This window comes from Anomalospiza imberbis, chromosome 2, assembly GCF_031753505.1.
Source record: "Anomalospiza imberbis isolate Cuckoo-Finch-1a 21T00152 chromosome 2, ASM3175350v1, whole genome shotgun sequence".
Lineage (NCBI taxonomy): Eukaryota > Metazoa > Chordata > Aves > Passeriformes > Viduidae > Anomalospiza > Anomalospiza imberbis.
The window spans coordinates 5,313,681-5,339,389 of NC_089682.1; the positions used below are offsets into that span (position 1 = coordinate 5,313,681).

General features: G+C 42.7%; 1 protein-coding gene across 6 annotated transcripts in view; it reads left to right on the plus strand.

Annotated features, from left to right (window-relative positions):
* The first annotated feature begins 634 nt into the window (after nucleotides 1-634).
* Nucleotides 635-25,709, plus strand: part of SLC37A1 (solute carrier family 37 member 1) — a 35,765-nt gene continuing 10,690 nt past the window's right edge. Inside the window, exons 1-12 of one of the 6 annotated variants that reach the window (XM_068179617.1) lie at nucleotides 635-903; nucleotides 1,728-1,822; nucleotides 5,084-5,360; nucleotides 7,033-7,114; nucleotides 7,912-8,032; nucleotides 10,101-10,179; nucleotides 10,985-11,120; nucleotides 12,616-12,692; nucleotides 14,531-14,697; nucleotides 15,688-15,725; nucleotides 20,200-20,283; nucleotides 24,086-24,217. In XM_068179617.1, coding sequence (XP_068035718.1) covers nucleotides 5,305-5,360; nucleotides 7,033-7,114; nucleotides 7,912-8,032; nucleotides 10,101-10,179; nucleotides 10,985-11,120; nucleotides 12,616-12,692; nucleotides 14,531-14,697; nucleotides 15,688-15,725; nucleotides 20,200-20,283; nucleotides 24,086-24,217 — 972 coding nt within the window. In that variant the 5' untranslated portion in view covers nucleotides 635-903; nucleotides 1,728-1,822; nucleotides 5,084-5,304. Of the gene's footprint in view, nucleotides 904-1,165; nucleotides 1,187-1,508; nucleotides 1,539-1,727; nucleotides 1,823-5,083; nucleotides 5,361-7,032; nucleotides 7,115-7,911; nucleotides 8,033-10,100; nucleotides 10,180-10,984; nucleotides 11,121-12,615; nucleotides 12,693-14,530; nucleotides 14,698-15,687; nucleotides 15,726-20,199; nucleotides 20,284-24,085; nucleotides 24,218-25,709 lie in introns of those variants that run through there. The other 5 variants (XM_068179620.1, XM_068179619.1, XM_068179618.1 and 2 more) reach the window with 5 other exon arrangements.

Below are 25,709 nucleotides of genomic sequence, written 5' to 3' on the forward strand. Positions count from 1 at the left end.
CTGCCTGGGGATCCCACCGGCAGTGCTGGGCAGTGCAGACGGGTCCAGCCACCACTCTGGAGCACGTGGAGTGGAAGAGGCTGCCGGGGTGACAGATGGGGACAGCAGGTACGAGGGAGCATCTTTTCCCTCTCTGGCAGGACAGGGGTGAGCTGGTGCCCTGCCAGAGGCCAGGGGCAGCAGTTCACAATCACAGAATGGTCAGGCTGGAAGGGACCACAGTGAGTCACAGGTCCAACCTCCCTGGAGGACATGGCACAGGAATGGGTCCAGATGGTTCTGGAGTATCTCCAGTAAGGGAGAGTCCACAGCCTCTCTGGCCAATCTGTCCAGTGCTTGGTCACCATTCAGGTGGAACTTCCTGGGCATCAGTTCCCACCCATTCCTCTTGTCCTGTTGCTCAGCATCAACAAAGCAGAGCCTGGATCCATCCTCTTGGCTTCTTTGGATATTTATCCATTATCCATTAATGAGGTCCCCTCTCAGTTGTCTCCTTAGAGGTTGAACAACCCCTGTTCCCACAGCCTTTCCTCAACACAGAGATGCTCCAGTCCCTTCATCTTCGTCGCCTCCGCTAGACCCGCTACAGGAGCTCCTCACCTCTCTTGTCTTTAAGAGCCCAGACCTGCACACAGCACCCCAGAGGCGCCTCACCGGGTCTAAACAGAAGAGCAGGATCACCTCCTTGACCCGCTGGCACCGCTCTTCCTAAAGCCAAGGGTTCCCTCCGCAGGCTCCTCCTCCGCGGCGGGGAGGGGCCGAGGCCGCCGGGTCCCGCCGCGCAGCTCCGGCGGCGGGCGGCGATCCGCAGCCGCGCCCGGCCCGGCCGCTCGGCTCGGCAGGCTGGCAGCCAGACGAGAGGAGAGCAGGAGGCAGCAGCGGCGCCGGGAGCAGCAGCCCGGGGTAGGCTGTGCGGGCGGCGGCGGCCGCGCACCTGCCGAGCCCGCGGCGGGGGCGGAGCGGGGGCGGCTCCTCGGCCGCGGGGCCGCTCGGGAGCGCCGGCCGGGCCGGGCCGGGCCGGGCAGCGGCGGCCGCGGGGTCGGGCGTTCCGTCACCCTGCCGGCCACCGGCGCTCCGCCACCTTTTGTCTCCTTTTCTCCCGTTTGTTTTTCCCCGGAGCCCCCATCCTGCTGGACGGGGAGGGTCGTTTGGGAGGCGCTGCTCGGTTCCGGGGGTGGCACCGCGGGTTGGTGCCGCGGGGCTGCCGGTGGGACCCGAGACAGAGCCCAGCCCTGCCCTGCCCAGCCCTGCCCTGCCCTGCCCTGCCCTGCCCTGCCCTGCCGGTGGGTCCCGGGGGAAGGCGGTGCCTGTCCCTTCCCCGGCTCGGCTCCCGCTGCCCTTGACCTTTGGGATGGCCGGAGCCGCCCAGGTCGGTCCTGCGGGTCCCAGGGCACCGGCTGCTCACCGCGGCTGTGCTCCTCTGGGGCTAAGGCACGGTGAACCCTTTCCCCCCCCTGTAATAAATAGAAGGAACGCGGCTATTTAAGGCGCCGGAGAGATGGATGTGGCAGGTTGTGGCTCAGGTGCAGAGCTGCCGGGTATTAAGCACAATTCGCATTTGATGCGAAGGCGTTCTGAGCCCTTAGGGACACCCCGGGGAGGGTTTGGTTACCCGGTGTCTGCAGACACAGAATTCATCTCAGCCCCGGGGGAGCTGCGCTGTGGCCGGGCAGGACCTTCCCTCTGCCTGTCCAGCACAGCTGATCCCGGCTTTGCCGTGTTTGCAGGGGGAAAAAGCCGCTCCCCAGTGACTGCTTTCCTGAAACAGGGAGGAAGGTATGCTTCAGCCACTGCAGCCAAGGAGCAGTACCAAGTTTGGAAGGTAAATAGGGTTTCAAAGTAAATACGAGAACATGGCTTTGTACATTGTAGTGCAGCAAGGAGGAAGTGGAGGGGTTGGTTTCGCTGTAGGCAGAAATAGTTGCTGAAAATGAAAGAATGTAAAACAAATTTGAGTGATTGAATGGGACATTGTCCTTGGGCTTCATCAGTAAAACTGAAATATAAAAAATTGTATTGATAAACTACTGGTTATGTGTTGTAGCCTATTAGTGTGGTTTCTGAAGTATAGCTTGGTTTTTAAAATCTGCTGTAATCTACAGTAAAAGGTGAAATGTACAACCTTCTATCTCTGAGAGCAGAGGCTAGACAGTGTTAAAGGAATAAAGCAAGGATTTATTAAAAAGGCCTTCAAAGGATGCACCTTGGGCAGTACAAGAGCCTGGCTGAGGCTACACCCAAGATGGGGGACAGGTCACAACTTTTCACACTTTTAAGTTTTGGTCCATTTCCATTTTGGGGTTAATTGTCTAATTACAGCTTCAGGTTATGAAGTCCCATTCTCCCAGATTGCTCTCCTCTATTTGCCATTGTGTATACTTTTTGGGCCTGAAGCTGCAATGGTTCTTGGGCTGGAAAAGGATTTTTTTGTCTCAAAACACTTGCTTAACACTTTATATGAAGTTCAGAGTTCTATATTAATGCAGTACAGAATCTGGAAAATATGAAAGCTAAAACTTAAGGCATCATCTGGAGGATGCTTTTTATGTTTATTAAAATGCAGATGTCAGAGGAACTTAGAAATATGTGGAGACAGGAACAAGTTATTGAGATGTAAATGAGAACTCAGGTGTTTCTGCCTGCAGCACATAAAATGAAATCAACCCCTGTCCAATAGAGTTAGGCTGCAGTTCTCTCTGTGCTGATAGTCCAGTCATCTTTGCTGGGAGTGACTGGGATCCTCGTGATGGGATTTATCCGAAGGATACACTGCTGGGAGGAGGTGTGAGTATGATCTGTGCAGCAGGTGCACAGATGTGCAGCCTGGCGTGACCACTGAGCACTGAAACCTTTTGTAAGATGTGTGAAGTCTTTTCCTGCTTGCACTAGACCTGTTAAATAGTAACCTTCTAAACAATTGCTTTGCTATAATGATAATTGCTCTGCCCTAGTCTATTCTAAGAGAACTGTTTAAGGAAATGTTTGACCTCAGGTGTTTGTTCTTTACTGGCTTCTCAGGTTTTTTTCCCACTTGGTATTTCTGTCACCTCACTTGGTGTGGTAGGTGAAATCATTTTGGTGTTTGGAGGGGACTGTGAGAGAGGAGAAATGGGGTTTGGGAGCACCGTGAAATGAATCTGTTACTGCTGGAGGAAAAATTCACTCCTGCTGTGAGCTACTTGTGCCAACGTCTTTTTCTCCTTACCTTTTTTTCTCCCACTTGGAGCTATCTGCATCTCATTTCAACCAAACACAGATTACTGATGAGAAATAGTTGTTTTGAAATTGGAATTTTGAAATCTGACCTAACTAGCCAGCTGTGACTGAGGGGGCAATCCCATTTTTCAGTCCTTGTCTTTATGGCCCTGCTGCCTTGGAATTTATTCTGTGTGGCAGTTTTGTGGCCATGGAATGAGTTAATATTCTCCATTGGATCAGCTGTATTTCAGGGCAGGATTTCTGATGGATCAGGCACCTGAACCATGGCTGTAGGACTACAAGGTCTGACACAAGGGAGGCAAGGATCTTTATCTGGAGTTGGGAGAAGGGAGGAGTGGGTAGGGTTGCACTTTCTCTAACCTCAGCAACCTCTGAGAGGAGATAGGAAACTCGTGTTGGGCGGGAATGATTATGGGGTTTGATTAATTGCACAATCTGATTCAGGGCCAGGGAGGGGGTGGAACATGCCAAACGAGATTAGCAAGTCAATTCACTTTTAGGGTAGGAAGGTGGCAAACTGAACCAGGGTACTGTAGAAAAAATAGAGGTATGACAAAAAATGTGTTAGCATCAAGGAGCAGAGCCTTGATCTTTTGGTGGGATACTCAGTTATATAAGGAGGGGGTAGTGTTCCTCTGTTCCTGGGGAGAAAGCCTGTGTAGGTGGTGAAGCTGTCAAGTTGCCACCTTGGACCTGGCAGATCCTGTTTGTTGTCACTTACCTGGCTGAAGACAAGCAGCTTTGATTTCTGTAGTAAGATGGGGCAGTGAAGATGAGAGAGTCTCACACCTTCACCTGCCCTGTGGCAGCCCCTAAAATTCCCAGGTGAACACCAGCCGTGGCTTTGGCAGTTCTGCTTTCTTGCTTTGGCTCACCTCCCATTATTTACCAGGAGAGCTCATCCTGAATCCTACCTGCTTCCCATCAGGAGCATGGCAGTAGCTTGTGCTGGCATTAAAGAGGGCTGCCAGGAGGGTTGTGGGGTCCTGGAGTGTCCCTGGCATCCTGCTGGGTTTGCGCGCCCGAGTTGCGGTCACACCTTTTGCCTACAGCTCCTTTTGCCACCTGACTTGGCAGCTGCCAGGTAACAGCACAGCCAGCTCCTGTTGCAGCAGCTGGAATCAACTGGGGGAGGTTTATTGTCAAGGGGCTTCAGAGCCCACCTTGGAACAAACAGGAGGAACTTCGTGAGAATTTGAGCCAGACTGCCGCAATCTCGCTCTTCTCTGTATTCTGAGGACGCACGTGGTCCTGCCTTCTCCCTTGTGCTGCTGTAGGGAGCTCAAGTGGGGAAAAAACTTGATTTTTCCTTTTCCAAGCCTTGCTGACGATGTGGAGCTTTGTGCAGTGCTGCTGCTGCATCAGGGAAATGGGAGTGCTGGTCAAGCTTTGCTGGCAGCATTGTTCAGCAGCACCCACTCTCAAGCTGGAGGAGTCTCTGGTTCCAGGCTGGAAACACTACAGCCGTTTCTGAGCAAATTGCAAGCTCATGAATGTTTCTGATGTGCTCAAACAGATCTTTGTGAGCTGGGGAGTTGCCTGTTTGTAGTCATTCTGGGACAAAAGCTGAGTGTTCTGATACAAGCTGGCTTTGGATCAAGTTCTGAGTGCATCTCTCCTTTGTGTCTCCACTGCTTTGTACCATGCCCAGCTCTCAAAATAAATTACAAATTATAAAAAAATCAGAGAAGGCTGCAATTTATACAGGCTTAAAATTCTCCACTTCATTTTTGATGTGAAATTTAGTGATGTGAATTACTTACCTCTGAAATGGATAATTGCTGATTCAAATGTCATGATTAGAAAATATCCCAATAACTCAACCAGACTATTTACTTATCAGCTTCTCTTATTTGAAGATCAGCAGTAAACAAAGGCAGAGTGAAGAATTTGCCACGTGGGGACTGAAGGTAGAAGGAAAAAAAAAAAAAAAAAACCTGCAAGGACATCAGCCCAGCAGCAGATATTCCACACTAGTGGAATCCAAAGGCTTTGGGGGATCTTTGTTACACTTCAGAGGAACAAATAACTCTGCCACACATCCATAATCGTGTCACCTGAAGTCTGGTAGCAGCTGTAGTGTAGATGGCTCAGCTTCCTCCTGGGATCCGTTTCATCACTTCATTCTCACGAGATCAGTGGTAAGTCTGGAAGTGGTGGTGGTGGTGATCCTTGCTGTGGACAGTGTGAGTTTGTATCTGTTGCCTTGCTCAGAATTCTTGCTTTTTCATTGCTTGATACATAGAGGAAGAACATACAGTCAGTTTTATGATAAATAAATATTGCTGACATTTATAAAGTGAGATTCTTTGCAGGGAAACCCAGACAAACCCTTACTAGTCAAGCGTGCTAGAAAATAAAGCCTTTTGTCCTTTTCTGTGCAAGGTATGTATTTGAAAGAATAAATTGCATTTTCAAGACCCTAGGTGGGAGGAGTGCCCAAGATTAGCTTTCTTTTCTTAGCCAGAGTGTATTTTCTCCCTGATAATTTGATATGTGGTATAGACTTGTAGATTACAGTTTTAGTTCTTGCTACTGCAATAGTAAAAAAAAATTAAAAAATAAAAATCATCAAAGCCCCCCAGCAAAACCAAACAAAAAGCAAATCCTCCTTGCATTAGGAAAACGAATTCTGGAAGTTTTATGGCATCAGTTCATGTGGTTCCTGAGATAGAATACTGAGTCAATTGTGTGTGAATAACAAATAACAAATGAAAGACGGAGCACTTTCCATCTCAGCCATTTTATGACATTTTCACTAGTTGAGCAGCAGGAACAAAGTAATTGCAGTTTTATCCCTTGTGAGGATCTCTTCAGTCATGAGGGTGAATAACTCTTCTTGTGGGATGACTTTTTCCTGTGAATATGCCAGAATTATAAAACGAGACCCTGGTTATGTAAAAGTTCATAAGGCAAAACATTCTTGAAAAAGGTTAATTAAAGATCAGGGACTGTAGTAGGCAGTGTGATATCAGATATTTATATGTACAATGTACTTATATTTACAGATGTTAATTTTAAGATCAAGGCTAGAAGGAGCCAGGAGACACACTTTGGGTACTTCTAAAAACACAAATCCACAAAATGCTCTCCTTAAACAACTGAAACCACAGTTAGGGAATAGAATAGATCAGATTATTATCTTTGTTTAATGCTTGCACTGACAGTGAAATCAAGATGCCTTTTTAATTCAGCTGAACTGTAGAGAAAGACCCAAGGATCCCAGTGAGGCACATAGGAGAATTCCTTCCCAAGCCCAAAGCTGCTCAATTCTGTTTGTGTGCTGCAGTGTCAGTCCCATTGTCCATCTCTGGAAATGACTGATTTCTATTGTTAGAGGAAGGCAAAAGTCAAGTAAAATCCTGAAAGCAGTAAGAAAAGAAGGAATTCTCCAAACTGATAATGAAGAGAGCCATCACTTATGTCCCAGCAATACCACCAAACCCAGCGAGACAGGGAGGTGTGGAATCTGACTCTCAGTGTGTAGAGCTGATGTTTAATAATTTTGAGCTGACATTTAATAGCCCCCAAAGGAGGGTTGCACACCAGGCAGGTCAGCTCTGTGGATTCAGGGCGCTGCCACGTTGTCCTGCCAGTTCCCATGTGCCACCAGGCTCCTCCCGAGGCCGCATCAGAGCAGATGGGAAGCAGCAGAACTGGATTGGTGGTTCTTCAGGCTGCTGGAGAGCTCAAAAAGTTTGTCTTCCACTATTTCAGTATTATCAATGACTTGTGTAATGGTTTTGTGTGACTTAGTGCTAAAAGAAAATCTAAATAAAATAATTTTCAAATTTTTTTTCTTTTCTATCGTAGGTATAGAGCTTTCATTTTCTCTCTCACTTTCCTGCTGTATGCCAGCTTCCATCTATCAAGGAAACCTATCAGTATAGTGAAGGTAAGAGAGGTGGTGTCCTTGTTTAAACATCCTCCTGCTCCTGTCAGACACGGATGTTGTTGGCTTTTTCAGTATTTCCTGTTGTGAAAGGCAGGGTTAACCTTTAACTTGAAATGCCTTCAAGATGAGAGACCGATAAAGCTGGCACACAGTGATATTTGCTTGATAAACTTTAGTGAGACCACACCTAGAATATTGCCTGTAAGTCTGGGTTTTGGGCTGGAAGCAGCTGTGCCTACACTTAATTCATGTGAATGAATCTAATTGGAGATATTTGAGAGGTTTGCATTCTAATGGTTGAGAAAAATTGCTCTTAACTGATGAGTTGAACATTCCACTGGCATTTACAAGAGTGTTCCCAGTTCTGTTCAGCATCGTGGTCATCATTTTCTGTACCCTTGTGGCTGCTCCCAGTGGAGCTGATGTCACAAATTCTAATTCTGGGTTTGTAACTTTAATCTTCAGTGTTTATAACTTGCCAAACGCAAACCAAATCCCCCAGTGCTGCATTGCATAAAACTGGGCAGTAACAGTGGGCAAAGTACTTGATGTTACTGCACAACTTCAAGGATTTTCACTGTCAGAAACACCAGTTTACTGCAGAATGTTTATTTCTAACCATGGCTTCACCCAGCAAAATACCAAGCAATTAACAAGGGCCAACAATTTTACTGATTTTGGTAGGTTTGACACAGGTACATATAAATCCAGAATTGTTAAATTTCTTGCTGTAGGAGAGTTATCAGTCCCCAGTTTGCAAGTGAATTTTCCATTTTCAAATGTCCTTTCTGTTTCAGGGAGAGCTGCATAAGCATTGTGCAAGTCAAGTTGAACTTGACTCCTACAAAGAATATGCTGCCCAAATCCAGCCTGTCAAAAAGCCATTTAATGCCTCTCAATGTGGATGGGAGCCATTTGGTAAGGCTTGGCTTTTTTTGGTTTTGTATCTTTCTTTCCTAATAATGAGCTGATACTCATAATTAGATTATTAATGATTATATAGCCATAATTAGCTATTTCCTCACATATGAGGGATGTGCATGGAAGGGGTGTTTTGTTTTCCATGTCCTCACTGATTTCTTCTAATAATGAGCTGATATTCATAATTAGATTATTAATATATATTCATAATTAGCTATTTCTTCACATGTGCGGGATGTGCATGGAAGGCGTGTTTTGTTTTCATGTCCTCACTGATTTCTCTTCAGAAAGTGAAGTTGTGACTTACCTTATAAGATTTTTTGCTACTTAAAGTCCCTTATACAAGTGATATTATTTTACTTGATATATCTAAGAGATGGCTTCAGTAGATCAGTTTTCAATCAGAAAATGGGTTTTGTCTTTAGCATGTCTGCTTAGGAAAAAAGGGTGAAGAATAAAATCAATCATTATCATTTTCTGCTTGTTTAATTCAAGCAGTCTTTTAAGTGAAATTACTTGGTGCTTATCTAAATTAGAAGTTTGCAGAGTCCTTACCTGCCTGAAGGAATATATTTCTCTCCATTTTAATGAAGAAAAAGGTGAGACTTCATTGCAGGAGAGACTTGACAGCTTACTGGATAGTTTATGAACCTGGCCTTTCACTTGAATAGAAAAAAAATATTTGCCTACTGGACAATTAAATTTTAATTTAATCGTATTTGACTTTAAATGAGACTTTTAATCATTCCTTGACACTTTTAATGCTACCAGAAGCATCAGTGAAATAGATTAGCCCATTCTGTCAACGTGCCAGTCCACCCCAGTAGGTGTAGCTATACATTCTAATTAGTCTTTAATTAGCAATTTTAAAAAAAGTCCCGCTCTCTTCAAAGATAATTAAAGATCTGAGCTCTGCGGTTTCTGTGGACAAAATCCAGTGTATTAAGTCCTGCTGTAGGGTCTACAGAAAAAATTCAATCCCCCAGGTGGGATGCACTTAAACCTGGGGAGTGTTTCTTGTCCGTTGACCAGGGGGAGATTGAGTTTGTTTGACTGAAATATTGATTGACTTTTTTTAATGAGACTTCTCAGCCTAAATGTCCTCCTTTTTCCATGGCCATTATTGCCAAGCTGCCCCTTTGGAATGGCATTTAGACTTGTTCTTTCAGGTATTTTTCTGGCACAGCTGGGAGTTTTGCCAGAAAAACACTGGAGGAAGGAATTTGCTTTAATAGCTGCGACTTCTTGCTCAAAGCCAATAGCAATTGTGGCAATTTATTGCAAAATAAATGCACAAACTGTGTGGGTATGAGCTCAGGTCCCTTGAGAGCTGACTTGGTGTTTCCATCAGGGTGGAGCCCCTTTGCTCCCTCTGTCCTGTCTGCAGTTCCCATTTAGGTGTGATTATGGTTGTTTGCTCTACAGGGCAGAACTGTGGGGTTTTTTGAAGCAGAACTTCTCTGTGCTTTGTGAATAGTTGGAAAATGAAATGCATAAGGCTTTACCCATTTTTTTAAAAAATAACTTCATATTTTAAATATTTAAATAACTTAATGTGTTTAAAAAAGATAAAGCTGATGATTGTTTAAAAGCCTCTATGATGATGGATTTTTTTTAGACATTTTGACTGTTAAGACCTCATGCTTTTGCAACTCATCTTACCACTTTTAATCAAGTCTGTTAAATTGGATTTTGGATTTTCTTTTGCCTAAGGCCTTTTAAGAAAAGGGCATCTTGCTAATAACTAATGAAAACAAAAAAAAAAAAAAAAAAAAAAACAAAACAAAAAAACTTGCTAATAACTGATTAAAAACAGCCAAAATGCTGTTTTAAATAAGGTAGAGTTTAGGATGGGCCTACCAATATTTTCCTAATATGTTAGAGGCAGAAGGGTATTTTTTTTGTTAAATAAAACATTGGCATAATGTTTGCTGAAGTCTAAATGTGCCTATTGGAAATTGAATGTCAGTGCACATTCACTGACATTTTTCTTGTTATATGTAAAAATGGTTGGGAAGTAATTAGTACATTTAAAGTGATGATTTGTTTTGAAAATTATTCTTAGATAAGAGCAACTACAAACAGCTACTGGGAGCGCTGGATTACTCATTTTTGTGTGCATATGCAGTTGGGATGTATTTAAGGTAAAACCCCACTCTCTTTGCTGTTTATTTATGGGGTTGTTTGACTTCTGTGATACTGATACTGCAGAGGTTCTGATGGAGAGTGAGAAATTGATTGCTGAGGGGAAAAAACCAGCAAGATTCTGAGCCCCAGTGGTATCAATCTCTGATACACTGAAAACTTTTTACCTGCACCAATCTTGACTGCTTTGTGCAGGAATATTTTCCAGGTTGAAGTCTAGCCTGTCTTTTTTTCATCTGGAATGTAAATGAAGCGGTCAATGAATCTCCAGTCAGTCTCCAAATTGCACTGATTGGCTTAAAATTATTGTCCTGGCTTTCTTTAGTCAAAGAATGGGAGCAGACATCTCCTAAAAATAATACCAAACCCATCCTGAAGTGTGCAGTCTTAGCTGCTGTTTGGAGATGATTCTTTTTATTGACTAAAGCCAGAACCTTCATGACTTGAATCGTTAGCAAGGGAGACAAGTCTCACTTTCAATGGCTGGAGACACATAATTTGGAATATGACTCTGTAAGTAAATGACTTTGAATGTGCTCCAGATGTGTGTCTTCCTGAAAGATCCTTGTGCAGATGTCAGAACTTAGCAATTTATGAACTTGAAGTGTTTTGTTAGGGTTTTTTTTCCTCCTGTCAAGTGCTAAAAATGGCTCTTTTGCTGCTGCGAAGGCAAGCAGCACTTGCCAGTAGAGTTTCTCCTCAACCAGAATTAAACAACACAAAATATCCTTCATTTGTGAAGGCTTTTGGGGTGTGATCTCATTTTTAATGATGGCTTTTCTCTGTTTCCTCCCCTGTTCCAAGTGGACTCATTGGAGAGCGGCTGCCCATCCGCTACTATCTGACAGGGGGGATGCTCGCCAGTGGACTCTTCACTGCAATGTTTGGATTGGGTTATTTCTATGATGTGCATAATCTGTGGTTTTACATCATGGCCCAGGTAGGCAGAGTGTTCATTTAGACACTCAGAGTTCCTCCCATGGTGCTGTTTAGGGTAATGCTGGGGGCTTTTCACTTGCACACAGTGATGAGTTGTTGGGTGGGAGGATGTAAATGCTGGAATATCTTGTTGATGACAGGCAGAAGTGATAGAGTGGGTACCCCCAGGCTTGATTTTTGAGAAATGGTGGGGTTTTTTTTGTTGTTTTTTTTTTTTTTTTTTGTGGAAGAAATCTTTGAAAGCAAATTAATGTGTTTCACCCTGTGTCAAATCAGCAATCAGATCTTTGCAAGCTTAAATGTGTGTGAGTTTTGAAACAAGCGGTGTTTACTTCTGTCAGTCTGCCAAGACCTGAGTGACACATCCTGGCTTTCTCTGCGGGAAAATTCCATTTACACTGCTAATGATGAGCAGTCTCCCACACTGGTGTGGCTGGGAACAGGCATCTTATGTAAGGAGGTTCACTGTGGGAGATTTTTCAGAGCTCTGATCAGGTGTCACAAGAATTTTTACCGTGTGCCAAAATGGAATTTAGGTCAGGACCAGGGTAGGGTTGGCCCTGGGGCCATTTTGTTCAGGTCTGCACCTTGCACTGCTGCTTTCTGTGTTGTTGCAGTAACATTCTCCCCTCTGGCACATCTGCATGGCAGTGAGCAAGGTGGCACGGATAGATACTAACCTGACACAGCACTCCTGTAACCTTGTCACCAATTAATCTCTGGGATCAGGGGTTTTCCAGGACAGGAAATTCCTCCTTTAGGGTTGAGCTGACTGTCTCTGCCCTGTGGGATGTGGTCAGTGAGCCCTGTAACTCCAAGGGGGGGTCTCACACCACCAGCCCCATTGGTTTTTGTTGGGTGGAGTGAGGTTGGTTTTTGTTGTATGTTCAAATGCTGGTTGTGCATGTGAGGTTTTGTATTGTGATCTTTGTGTTATGGTGCAATTGTAGACAGGGAGCTTTTTCGGAGTTGAGTTAATGTTCTGTGCTATGTGGAGACTGAAATAGTTCTTACTTCACCCTGAATATATTAAATTCAATTCCTCCTCTCAGTTTATTTACAGATGTCTGTTAAGCATTTTAAAGTTATCCAGTCTCCCCTAAAGTTGTCTTTTTTCTGCTTTATTTGATTGCAAACAAGCTTTGCCATATGCTCAAGTTGAGCTAAGTGTTATGCTGCTGCTTGAGTGTGGGGAATTCTCTTTTCAGCTCAGAGCAGTGTGATTTTTGGTAAATATGTGACTGAATTACAGTATTCTGTAATTTCAATCATAAACTAATTATAGAGATGTAGGTAGAAGGAAGAATCTCTGTAAAACTTTGTAACTTGTTTATTCTTGTGGGGAAAAGAAAGGCTTTCGAAACTCCCCCTTAAATTTCTAAAATCAGTGCATTTGTGTAGACTTCCTTTTCCCAAAGCAGCACTCAGCAGGAATTGTGTAGGAACCTGGTTTATGACAGGAAATGTTTATTTATTAATTTTTAATATACTTTCAGATAGCCAATGGGTTGGTGCAAACCACTGGCTGGCCGAGTGTCGTTACATGTATTGGCAACTGGTTTGGAAAAGGAAGGTAAATGATACATGATCCAAAGGTTTGGAAGAGCAGATCAATTAATTCTGGGCTGTGATGTTATAATCTATTTACATGTCTTTCTTAGGCTTTTGTGTTGTTTTGGGTTGTTTTTTTTTAATGAAACAAAGCAGTTAGAATTTTGAGAGGAGCTGCCTTTGTTATGCTGCTTAATTTATATTTATTTATAGTTTATATATGGGTTTGAAACTGTCTCCCTCATGTCAAAACAGTGTTCTGTGATAGCTCTTTTTCAGATGAATTATTTCGGAATTGTATTAGAATAATTATTGTAAATATAAACAGTCTAAAACTACTCTTAGTAAAGGCTGTTATTATGCCATTTTAATGTGAAATTTCCTTTGTTTTCATTTCTGTTTCAAAACAGTTGTCAGGGCATAACTGTAAAAAACACCTTTGTGTAATGTCTTTTTTTCTAACACGCTTACATAAACTTGAAAACTTACTTTAGAAGACAAAATATATATGGCAACTGATTTAACCTTTATCACCTTCTTTAAATCATCTGCTTGGCTTGTTTTTTGTTTTTGGTTTTCTTTTAATCTTAATCCTGCACAGTGACCACTGATGATGTTTATTTTGTCACACTATAAAGTAATTTTCCATAAATTTTGCAAGAGTTACATGCCAAACCCACTGGCTCTGGTAATGGTTGATGCATGTAGCATATAATAATGCTACTGTGGTACCACCCTTTGTATATGTAGAGCGTTATTGTTAATCAGTTCCAGAGAAGGATGTACTGAAATTCAGTATTTGATGTTTATATAAACCACAGGATAGTTAAAAAGATGTTAGATAAAAAGATAGCTAAAAATATGTAGCCTCAAACTAATTTTCCATTAGGAAATGCAGACAATGGTAACTGTCACATAATATTGAACAAGACTGGGGAGTCTGTACTAAAATAAATACATTTATTCAGGCTTTGCTTTGTGCAAAAACAACATCCTTTACTTTTAGGAGGTCACACTGTGGGCTGGTGAGTAGGGCTCTGGTTTAAATGTCAGTGACCTGGTCCTTGTTTTCATTCTGCTCTGTTTCCATGAAGCATGAGCAGAACTCATAGATTTTGTCTTCAGACCATGGAAGAGATTTGGGTTTGTTCAAGTTAGGCTGCTCCAGGTAAAATCCTGCTGAGGGCAAGGCAGTTTTCCCATGACTTAAAAGGGAAAAAAGAAATGCTTGCTGTCATGACTTCAGTGGGATTTTTGTGCTTTACCTTAGCTCAGATGGAGCTGATGTGCAGCAGCTCCAGTGTGGGATTTCCAGGCAGACAGGAACCTGATGTGTGTTTTAGCCAAGCTGGTGCAGGTGTCATCTTCTACCAGAGCCCAGCAAGTCCAGAATGGGATCAGAAAATACTGAATTTGCTCCACATATCCTCTAGTTTTTCTTCTGCATGACAAATCTGCTATGTCCTGCAAGCATCAGAGTATCAGTACAATGTGTTTGCAGGAGGATTTATTATTCCCAAAAGCATCAGACTTGGTGTCCACATGCTACACAACATCAGCATATTTGTTTTAATCAGAGAAACTCCAGAAATATGGAAGCCCTGGCGGTGTTTTTAAATGCCAGTAAGTGCAGGATAAATTCTGTCATGCACAGAGTATTTACAACAGTTTTATTAATATTGAGGTGCCTTGAAATTGCCAGGTGGAGATTGTAGCATAAGTAAATGATCAGTTAAAGAACAATATGATATATTTCACTGACACTACAGCTGCACAGCCATTTTGATACACTTTTCTCAAGAGATTAATGCTCATAATGAATATTTGTGGGTTTGTATGTTTTGTTTCTTTTTAATGCAGGAGAGGTTTGATCATGGGAGTCTGGAATTCACACACTTCAGTGGGGAACATCTTGGGATCCTTGATTGCTGCTTACTGGGTGTCCACGTGCTGGGGTCTCTCCTTTGTGGTGCCTGGGGTCATCGTGGCTGTCATGGGGGTTGTTTGTTTCCTGTTCCTTATTGAACGTGAGTGCTTCAGTGGGACACGGCCATGGAGGGCTCATACTCCTCAAGCTGTGCCCCTGCTTAGAGAGCTTCTTCCCAGAACACTTGGTGGAGAAGAGCCTGTGTGCCTTCAAAGAGCTTATTCACTCAGAATCACTGAGGTTGGAAAAGCCCTCCAAGGTCATCCAGTCCAACTTTGACTTGCCCACCTTGTCCCCAGCCCAGAGCACTGAGTGCCACGTCCAGGCCTTCCTTGGACACCACCATGGGGACTCCAAACCTCCCTGGATAATGGGGCAGCCCCTTCCATTATTTAACAAGCCTTTCAGTGAAGAAATTCCTCCTGATGTCCAAGCTGAGCCTGCCCATGCCCAGCCCGAGGCCGTTCCTCTCCTCCTGTCCCTGTTCCCTGGGAGCAGAGCCCGACCCCCCGGGCTGTCCCCTCCTGGCAGGGACTTACAGACAGCAATAAAACACCCCTGAGCCCCCTTTCTCCAGGCTGAGCCCCTTCAGCTGTTCCTCCTCTGGTCTGTGCCCCAGAGCCCTCCCCAGCTCCCGTGACAGAGTGACACTCCAGAATTGAGCCCACTGTCCTGTCAGCACCCCCTGTGCTGGGAAATGCTTTCAGCGTCCCTTGGCAGAAGGTCCCAGCTGGCTGCAGGGCACGTTCTGTGCTGCCATCCAAGCCACACCATCATCCTCTGTGCCATCAGCTACAGCAGGCAGCTCAGGGAGCAGCTTTTGGCACTTTAAACTAGAAACTGAAGAGGAATGCCCCATCCTGTCCCTGTGCAGACTCAGAGGTGTGAATGCTTGTTTTACTCTTACTGTCCTGTCTCAGGAGGTAAATTGTGGCAGATACAACAAGAATTCTGTAACTAGCTGGACCGCCAGAGTAGCATTTTATCTCTACTGTCAGTTTATTGGCAGTCAGTTACACTATTTAAAAGTGTTCTAAGAGATTTCTTAGGCTTGTTTTCACTCTTAGCTATGTGTGGTATTTTATTTCAGATCCTAAAGATGTCAGTTGCTCCTGCACACCGTCCAGTGTAAGTAAATGTGTTTTCTTTTTTGATTTTTGCCATAGACATGTTTATTAAGATGGTTCTGTGAATCAGATTGGGTGTGTGGCTCTCTGTGCCAGGCTGTTTTAACTGATGCTGTGCTTGAGGCAATGACTGGCCTTCTGTGCTTCACTGATAAACCAGGAGCTTATTTTCCCTCAAAGTAAATGAATCAAGAGGTGAATTAATTTGTTTTGGAACAGCTGATCTTACAGTAAATCAAGTAAAAATTGTTAATTTTTTTTTTTTTTGCTTTTTCTTGAGTTTTCTTACTTCTTTTCTTCAGTCTTCTTGAGCATCTTCACGGTTGTGCTCAGAATTAAATATTTTAGAAAGTGGTGTCAGTGGTGGAAAGATTTCCCTAGGAAATCCCAAGTTACTGTGTGAGTTGATTCCTTTTCTGCCTTGTAAAGCTGTGAACCCAAGAAGAGGAAGGCAATCCAAATGGAATTGGAGAAAAGTAAAAAGCAGGGAAAGGAAACAAAGAGAGGATTAGGAAGACCAGCTGTGTGTAACTTCTCATGACAGAATTGTCATTCCTGGCCCAGTTTTGTTCAGGATTGTGCTCACAGGATGATCTTGTTTCATGTTCCCCGAGACTCTGCTCTGTGTTTGCCTCTACTGCAGCCAAAATCTGGAGCAGTTCTTGCTCCAGGCTCCCAGGAACTCTTGGGCAGTCGGGTCTGCCACATTTCCAAGTATTTTTTTGGAATAGTAGAGGGGATTGGCCATGAGGTTCCCCATGTCTGAGGGCAAATCAGGGCTGTTGGTGAAAGTCCCAAGGGAATCCCACATGGAAATTGTCTGTACATGTGGATTCATGTGAACTATGCATTTTCTTTGCCAGTCTCACAGGTAGATGGTACAGGGTTGATTGCTCTTTTTTTTACTACCTAATATTTTAAAATCAATGGTATTTTACGTTTTAAATGCTCTTGAACAGGAACTGAAGGCAGCTTTTCTGCCTGTGTTCTCTCTTCTTTTCCAGTTAATGTTTTTTTTATCTTCATATGAAGCACTTCTGATAAAGCTTCTGAATGCTATTGATGGTCTGTGGAACTCCTATTCTTATTTTATTCCTGTGAGACAAGGTGGGCTCACACTATGCTCTGTATTTTTCTTTTTTTTTTTTTCTCTTTCATTTCTTAGAAGTAACTTCTGTCAAATGTGAGAGTATTTTAAGTGACTCTCATTGCCTGCTGTTAAGGAGTCCCATTTTCCTTAGATTTTATATAGTTCAGAGCATTGTTTTTACAGAATATCCAGTTAAGCTTTATGGAAATAAATATTTATTTGTTTCAAATACACTTTAATTGGGGAGCATAACTAAAGAGCTCTGCACAATATGTTGCTCATATATCTTAGTGAGCTAGTGTGGAAAATTCTGACATGGAATATCTACTTATCATGATACTTCCAACAAAAAATTTAGTATTTTAGGAACAAATTGCCCCAGTTGCAGAAAAGCAGGAGCATTTGACTCAGTCTTCACAGGTACAGCAGCAGGGTCACTGCCCCAGGCTCACTCTCACTGTGTGAGATGCATTTGACCTCCTGTTTCCCTGGAAACCTTGCTCTGCAGAGCAACAGGTATCATGTCTTCCTTCCCTATTCCCATTTCACATCTGGAAATCTGGGAGGAGTTTATCACAGGGCTTCCCCACTTGCCTTGGAGCCTTCCCAGATGGAGATTTGCCTTGTCCTGGGGAGCTTTATGTCATTGGAACTGCCCAAATAACTTCACTCCTGAGTGGTCTGCAAGGATTCTAAACCCTTGTGGAAGGGGCTCACACCTTCTGTTCACCACAGGCAGGTGGCCTTAGAAATTAAGGAAATCAATTAGGTAGGAGTTCAAGATGTCCAGATGTAGATGTGGTGATGACAGCTTCTGACTGTAAAGAAAAGTGAGTGCTAATGGAAGGGAGGTTGATGTAGTAAAATAGGGAAAAAATACTTGATCTGTGTTGTACAAGGGATAGAATTTGGCAGCTGTAAAATACTTGCTGTCCTTTTTTTTTTTGTCCAGTCATTCTGGTAACAACCTGAACAACCTGATGTGCTTTTGCAAATAATTAGAATTTTTTTTTTTTTGAGGCATTAAATATGCACACTTGCATTTCTCATAAGGCTGTGGCAGGAAATTTTAGCCAAATGTCCTGGGCAGGTGCGGGCAGCTCTGCTGGCTGGTGCTAAAAACTAAATCTCCTTGTGGAAGAATGAGGCCAGTTAAATTTAAGCAGCACTAAAATAAGTGCTCAGCACGAGGGAAGGACTTAGGGTTTCTATTAAGATTGAGAGATCACAGTCCCCTCTGTGTGATGTCAGTCTTGGATGAATTTGGTCTCATGTTTATTTGCAGCATGGTCGTGAGCCCAATATTTCCACAGAGTTTGTAGTGGTGAGTAATCTGATTTCATTGAGCTGTCCAAAACCACAGATGGAGAGTCAGGCACAGAGCCTTGAGTGTGTGGTTCTTTCTCTTTATTCTCTTGGTTTCCTGGGCTGTGCTTCATTTGCCTCAGTTCATCTTGGCTCTGATTTACCCATCTGAAATTTGTTTCCAAATAAATACTTGAGGACAATAAAGTCCTTCTAAATGCTGGCATTGGAGGCTTAATCTTGACTTTCTGAAGGGCTGTACCTATGACAAATGCAAGTGAGAAGTCAGTGGGTGTTCTTCAGAATTGCTGCACTTCCTTTATGAAAGTTAAAGAGGAGAATTAACTTTTTTCCCCCATTTTGGGAAATGTGATTTAGAGCTGGTTTTATTGCTTCTCATCTTTTCTCCCTGTGCTTTTTTCCCCCCATAGTTACATCATGTTCGTACAAACCTGTCTTTGTACTCTAAGAGCTTCCTTTGTCTCCACTTTGCATTCCCAGAAAACTTCCCTCCCTTAAACTCCTGTTGCAAAGTGCTTGTGCATTTAAAAATTAGCAGGCTGCAATTTTTATCTCCTGAAAAGGAGGAAGAAGCCTAAGTATTAAATGTGCAGCCTCTCAGTCTAGTCCTTTTCCCTAGACATTTTCTCCTTACCATAATAAATCTTATTTTTTGACAGTCAAATGAAAAAGTCATTCATTTTTCCTCTGCTGAGCTGCTGATTAAAAATGTAGATGACTTGTCTCTAGGTGATGGATTTTCTTCCCTGTGGATTCTTGTAAATCACATTTTTGACAAGAGACAGATTTTCTGTAAGATAAAACTTAAAAATCTCTTCCATCAAACCCTGGAGGCTCGAGTGTTGTTGGTTTATTTTGAGGAATGCATGTCCAAAACTGCTTGTGCCTCAGCTCTGTATTGAGCTGCAGAATTACCACAGTTTATCCTCAAAAGTATATTTTCTTCTTAGAAGGATTTGATTGATGAAGGGCAGTTTGTGTAAAAAATACTGAAATACATGTTCTTGATTTTTCTGGGGGGAGGAAGAATTACTCAATGATTGATTTTTGATCCGGATTGTTCAGTGAGGATTTGCATTCTTTTTTTATTTGTGGTGGAGAGCTTGAGGAATGGGTTATTTGGGGCAGAGTTTCTAGGGGTTTTTATTGTTCTATCTTGTTTGGGTTTGTTTTTTTTTTTTTTTTTGGTTTTTTTTTTCAATGTGGTGTGCAGTGTGTGATTAGACACTTCAACATCTCATCCCTGAGGAATGCACAGTGCTTCTTTTGGACTTAGCAATAGGTTGTCCATACCTGAGTGCAAGCCTACTTTAGAGCTATATATTTAATTCTGCAGACAAATCTGAGTGTCCCTGGTAAATCTTTTTAGACTAAAGATCTGAGAATGGTGCTTTCCAGTGAATGCAGTGAATTCCAGTGGAGTTTTCCAGTGAATTTTGGTGTGAACTGACGAAGGAATGTACTTGTTAATAAGTAAGGATAAAAAGCAAGTCCATCTGGTGCCTAAAGTGTAGCTTTTTGTCTCATTTTTTCTTCTGGAACTTGCTGGATTCCTCATCAATACTCCTGTCCACAAGAGCTCAGTGCATTAATGGGCTAAAAGAATACAGTGTTATAGAATATAAGCTAAAGGGATGGACTTTTCTCTTAAAGGGATTAGGAAAGTGAAAAATCAAGGTTTTCATGAAACAAATCAACTTCTGTAGTTGCTTAAGAGCAAAAACTGTGTTTGCAATGTCAGTAAGTTCAGTAGAGGAAAAAGCAGCTAAAGAAAGGGGCATGACTGTGCTCCAAATTCAGCTTCTTCTGTATAAAACCAGTGTGAAATAAGCCTTCAGATCAAATTGTGAATGCATTTTATGTCCATTGCCATAGGTCTGTGTAAGCACTTGAAAATCTCAAAACACACGGTCATCAAATTAAAGATGCTCCAGCTGGGGTTATGTATATGTTACAATGCACAAAAACTTGTTCCAGAGAGATGACTGACAATAATATAATCCTTAAAAAAAAAAAAAAGGCAAAAATATGAAATATGGAGTTTGTTTTCTTTTTCTAGAGTTCTAAAACCTTCCTGAATGGTGCCTCTCGGTGCAGAATCCAGATGCCAACCTTAAATGCTAAGGAAAATGGCAAACCTCAGGTAAAATATAAAATATTGCTGTTAAATAGCATAGAAGACTTCTTAAGGCTCACATGAAACATCTGCTGTTTGTCAAGATTATTCCTCTTTTTGTGATGCTGAAATCTGCTTCCATCTTCACACACAAATGTAACTTCAGAGGAGGGAACTCAGCATTAGCTACCATAAATAATGCAAACTAAGCTGTGTGAGATGGCAGTGCTAGATCAATTTGTTGGGTTTTTTTGTGGTCTTGACACCATTCCATCAAAAATAATGCACTGCAAAATACTTTAAAGGGAGCCCACTTGAAATATTTAAATTATGTATATTGTGACCCGTCCTTGCAGTCTCACTTCTCTCCCTTTTCCTTTCGAAAGCTGTCTGTACTTAACAAGATCAGATGTGGAGATGGAGAGTTCTAAATATACACAATGATTCACAAAAATCTTGCTTAAAACTCATAAACATAAGGGCTGCTATTTCTCACTAGAAAATGAGTTCTGGACTTGCCCATTTTGTGGGCAAAATACCATTTTATCTTGTGATGGACGTGAACTGAAAACTTCCATTTGAAATTTCATGTTTGTATTCAGTACGCTTGGCACATTGTATCCTGAGAGGATAACTTTTTTTTTTTAACTTCTTTCAGACTTTTCCAGGAAAATAGAAACTTCCTGTTCACTTTATCCTTTGCCCGTTGAATAATAATGAGCATTCACAGGGTGGAATAATTAGTGTTGGTAAAAAAGTTTTGCAGTTTTTGCTAAGGAAACACTTCAATACACCTTAAACCCCCTCTGTACGGAGTTAATTATTTTAGTTTTGAGCTGCCCAACAACAGTCTCCAGCCCAGAAACCATTTGTCAGTGCTATTTCACAGCCAGTTGGAAGGTAAGAGGAGATGTAGAAATATCAGCAGGTGTCTTTAGACAGGATGGAATTTATGGAAGAAATTCTTTTAAATGTGTGGAAGAAAGGGTGGTGAGGCACTGGAACAAGTGGCCCAGAGAAGCTGTGACTGTCCCATCCCTGGAAGTGTCCAAGGCCAGGTTGGATGGGGCTTGGAGCAACCTGGGATTGTGGAAGGGGGTTGGAATTGGATGATCTTCAAGTCCTTTCCAACCTCAACCAATTTGTGATTCTAAATCATGATGACAGAGCTAAAAAACCACAGAAATCAGCAGACAGAGATTTCCTTTTAAGCTCTGCTACTGCCACCCTGTGAAGGGTCTGCCTAGCAAAGGGTGAGGAAAATGCACCCTTGTCCCACTGACTGGTGGCCCTTGGGAGCAGGACAGGGGGACAGCATGAGCTGGGGAATTGCTGGCGATCCTGGGAATATCCCCCCTTCTCTCTCCACCCTGCCAGCTGGGATATGTTTGTAATACAGAGTCTCAACAAGGTTTAAAAAGAAAAAAAAAAAATCATCAAAACCCCTTCTTTGTTGCTCTTTGGGCCTTCCTGGTTTTCTGCCAGTGACAGAAGAGCTACTTTCTCCTGTCAGAGCCAAGCTGAGCATCTTCCCCTGTTCACAGGGGTTGTGCTGCAGTTACTGGGAGCTGATTTTCACAGTCAGCTTTTGAGCCTCCACAAACAGCAGATGTTTTGCATTTATGGGTTGGTCTCCAAGCACACTGGAATGGCAGCTTTTACTGGGTTTTCATTGACCTCTGCAATTACTGCAAAAAGGAAGCAAATACTCAGGATCTGCAGTGATTGAAAGCAGAATGTGTTTTTGGCTGCGTGACTTGAATACCTCTGTGCCTTATTGCTGCTTATGGTAGGTTGGCCTCTTAAAAATGACACAAAACTGTGGGATAATGAATCCTTCCCCAGAGATCAAGAATGTGCCATATGCCTAATCATGCTCTGAGACAAGCTGGCGAGGCTGTACAAGTCATCTCTGCCAAGCACAAACTGCTGGGTTTATTTATCCTTCAGCTCTGTGCGGCATAAAAACCCCCAAATCATCGACAAAAGTTCCCAGCATGAGTTTAAATAAGTTATTTGGACTTTGGTCACCTCTGCTGCAGTATTTACCCACTCTTCTAAAACAGATTGAGAGCTGCTTGTCTGAGAATTGAGCAGCATTGCCTCAGACAGTCCTGGCTGGCTTTGCTGTGCTGATTGTGCAGGAGATACTCAGACACCATCTAGAATCCAGAGGGGAGCTTCACTGCTTAAACCCTTCTTTTTTCCCCTCTTTTTCTCCTCTCTCTCTCTCATATTTTCAAAATTTTTAATAACTTACAGTTTGAATTGGTGCTGTTAAAATAGTTTAAGTTTTGAAGTTGCTGCAGTAATTCAGAAAAGAAATATTTTTTATGCTGATGGAGTGACTCCTGGGCCATGACATAGGTTTGCAGGGCCATGTCAAAGGTCTTCAGATGTATTTTCTGTCTTCTGGTTAATGCTTTATCACCTGAGCCCAGACACTGGACTCCTCTAAGTCCTGCATCCCATCTCACAATCATGTCTAGAATTTTGGATGCTGCATGGCAGCTTCTAAAACTGTGCTTAGTGTCTGGGCTTAGGTGTCCAGATGGTTCCCTGGTGCCCTCTTCTAAATGATGTTATTTAAAAACTGAATTTATTTAGAATCACTGAATGTAAAATAGCAGAATTGAATTTTTTCAGCACTTTTTTTTTTTCCTTCCCCCATCAGCTGAGCAAATATTAATCCAAGTTTTCATCTTTGCAATAAGCACTGGAAATGGAACTGCCTGCTGTTATATCCTTTCTAGCCTACAGTCAAATATATATTTGAGGCTTAATTCTTCACTGAGGCTTTGTTCAGATGCTGAAGAATTAGGAGAAGAGAGACAGTGTGTAGAATACATAAATAGGAAAAGTGCACAGCTTGGTAAAGCCTCTCAGCAAGCAGCTGAAAGGGAGGATAGCTGCATCCCATCCTTTTTCCAGGTTGGGAAAGAAGTACTGAGGTCTATTTATACCTGATTTATTTTTTTTTTCTGTGTACAGCTGTAAGATGTAAATTTCCAGTTCTATTCTGAGAGTTCACTTCAGTCTGGTAGAGGATTAAAAATAACATAAATCCTCCTGGCTACACTGGGATGGCTTGTTCTTGTGCAGTGGTAGCTTGCTCCACAAGTATTCTTAGCAGCCAGTGGAATTCTAGGAATAAAATCCTTCCTAGTACTAGAAAATAATTCAGAATTCACAACTTGGGCAATGCTGGTGAGCTCCAGGCTTTTATAATTTGGGGATTGCAATGCTCAAATGGAGCAGATTTGGGGAAAAAAAAGCGATTGCTTAACATGAAGCACTCACTGTCCATAATTCACGTGGAAAGATGGCCTGTACTTAGATCAGTCAGTAAGATGATGTTAGAGAGCCTGAAAAACTGGCTTAGTGTTGGTACAGAAAGAAGATAATACATGATTTTATACAGAAATGTATCCTTGTAGAAATTTCTTGTACACAATGTTGTAGGACTCAGCTTTAATTAGACCACATTTATGTGGTGGGGTGAGGGAAGATTGGAAACTGTTTTATTCCATCGAGTGTACTCTTAATATGTGGGGGGTTTGCGTCTTGAAATTGTTCTTCAACAGAACAGAAACTTGGTTCTATTATGGACTGTATGCACAAAGACAGATACCACCTGATATTCTGAGCACAGTCTCTGCTCTCTCTGTATGCTCTGGCTGTCCACACCAAGACATTTTTAAAAGCTGTAACTTTCTGTGCCAAATTAGGTATTTGTTTTTAAAAAAATTATTTTGGAGCTATTTGATTCCTTGATAAGTACTTTCTTTGTTCTCTTCTCTCTCTTTTCTGTTGCTGGGGGACGTTGCAGGATCCAGAGCTGCAGCTTTTACTCACTGACAGTGAGAACTGCAGCGTGTCACTGAGCTCCAGCACTGTGGCCACTGGGGAAGGCAGGCATGGGACATCAGCCATCAGCTTCCTTGGGGCCCTGAGGATTCCTGTGAGTGCCTGTGCTGCTCCTCTTCAGAATGAAGTTTTGCCTCAGAATTCATATTTCCATGAAGTTCTAGGTGCAGCAGTAGTGGGTGTTAACTTTGCATCACAAAGTTATGCAGGGGCCTTTGGGCTTGCTTCATTTGGAGGAACGGAGGCTGAGAGGGGACCTCACTGCTCCCTGCAGCTTCCTGAGGAGGGAAGGTGGAAGGAGAGCTGCTGATCTCTCTCTGATAATGTTCAAGGGGCATTTGGATAATGACTTTATCAGCGTGCTTCAACTTGTGTCAGCCCTGAAGGGGTTTGGCAGTGGGACAGGGTGGTTGCTGTATGTCCCTTCTGACTGAAATAGTTTCTTCTGTCCTAAAGTCCGTTCCAAAAGTTGACTGAACCTAATGACATGTAGTTGTTAAGGGTGGAATAGCAAACTGAGTCCATAAGCACTTCTGTGTGTCAGAACTTCCTTCTGTGGCTCCCCTTTTTACATTCCTCAGCATTGTTTTAAAAAGCTTTAATCTTAAAATCTCTTGTCTGAGAAGTTTCAGGCAACCCAAACATTTGGACTGCTGGTAAAGGAAAAGTTTCCTCAAGGTCAGAACCTGTCATTTTTGATTTTCCTCTCAACCTGAACCTAAATCCTAGCCTGCAGAGCTAGGATTATTTGCAGATTGATTTGGACCATGGGTAGAGTAAAAAAAAATCCTGCACCCAACCACTGTATTTCTGCATCTTCTCATCGTGTTCAGTCTGGTCCTCTACTGTTTTTCCTGTAGCCAAGTGGAAGTACTGGGTGAAAAATTGCTGCTGCTGCCACCTGGGATCTCTGAAACCCTGTGGGATTTATCCTGCCTGTTGTTGGGAAGGGTCACAGCTGCATGTGGAGTGTGTGTGCTGTTCCTCAGGGGAACTGCAGCCCTCCATACCAAGGATTTAAGAAACCTGGTTTCAGACAAGAGGTTATCAGATGGTGAAGGGAATGAAGATGGGTTAATCTGGCAGTTTAGTTGCAGCTCTGTGCAGTAAATGCACTTTTATGTGCTCAGCAGGGAAGAGGATGGAGCAACTGGAGCTTTAAACAGGTCATTGCTCAGTCTGTGATGTGATCTTAGCACATTCTGATCTGAACTGTATCAGACTGGTTTACTGGCTTGTTATGGAGCTGAACAATAAGGGAAAAATCCTGAAGCCATCTGAAGGAAGGAGATAAAGAGCACAAAAAGATGCCAGTTTCTCTGGAACACACTCCAAACCTGCTATAATGCTGTATAACAACTTGATTTAAGGGAAATAAGTGATGCAGGTGTTCCTGAACAGTATAAAATCCTTCACATTCATTTCTGTGTCCTCTGCTCAGGTTATTCAGTACCATTTTAGTGTTCTCTCTTCAGGCAGTTCAGTACAATTGAAAGGAAGCATGTAAGTAAAATACCACAATCTGCTCAGAGTGCAAGCTTTGTGCTCTTAGGGGAAGAATGCTTCCTGGGAATTCATGAGAGAAA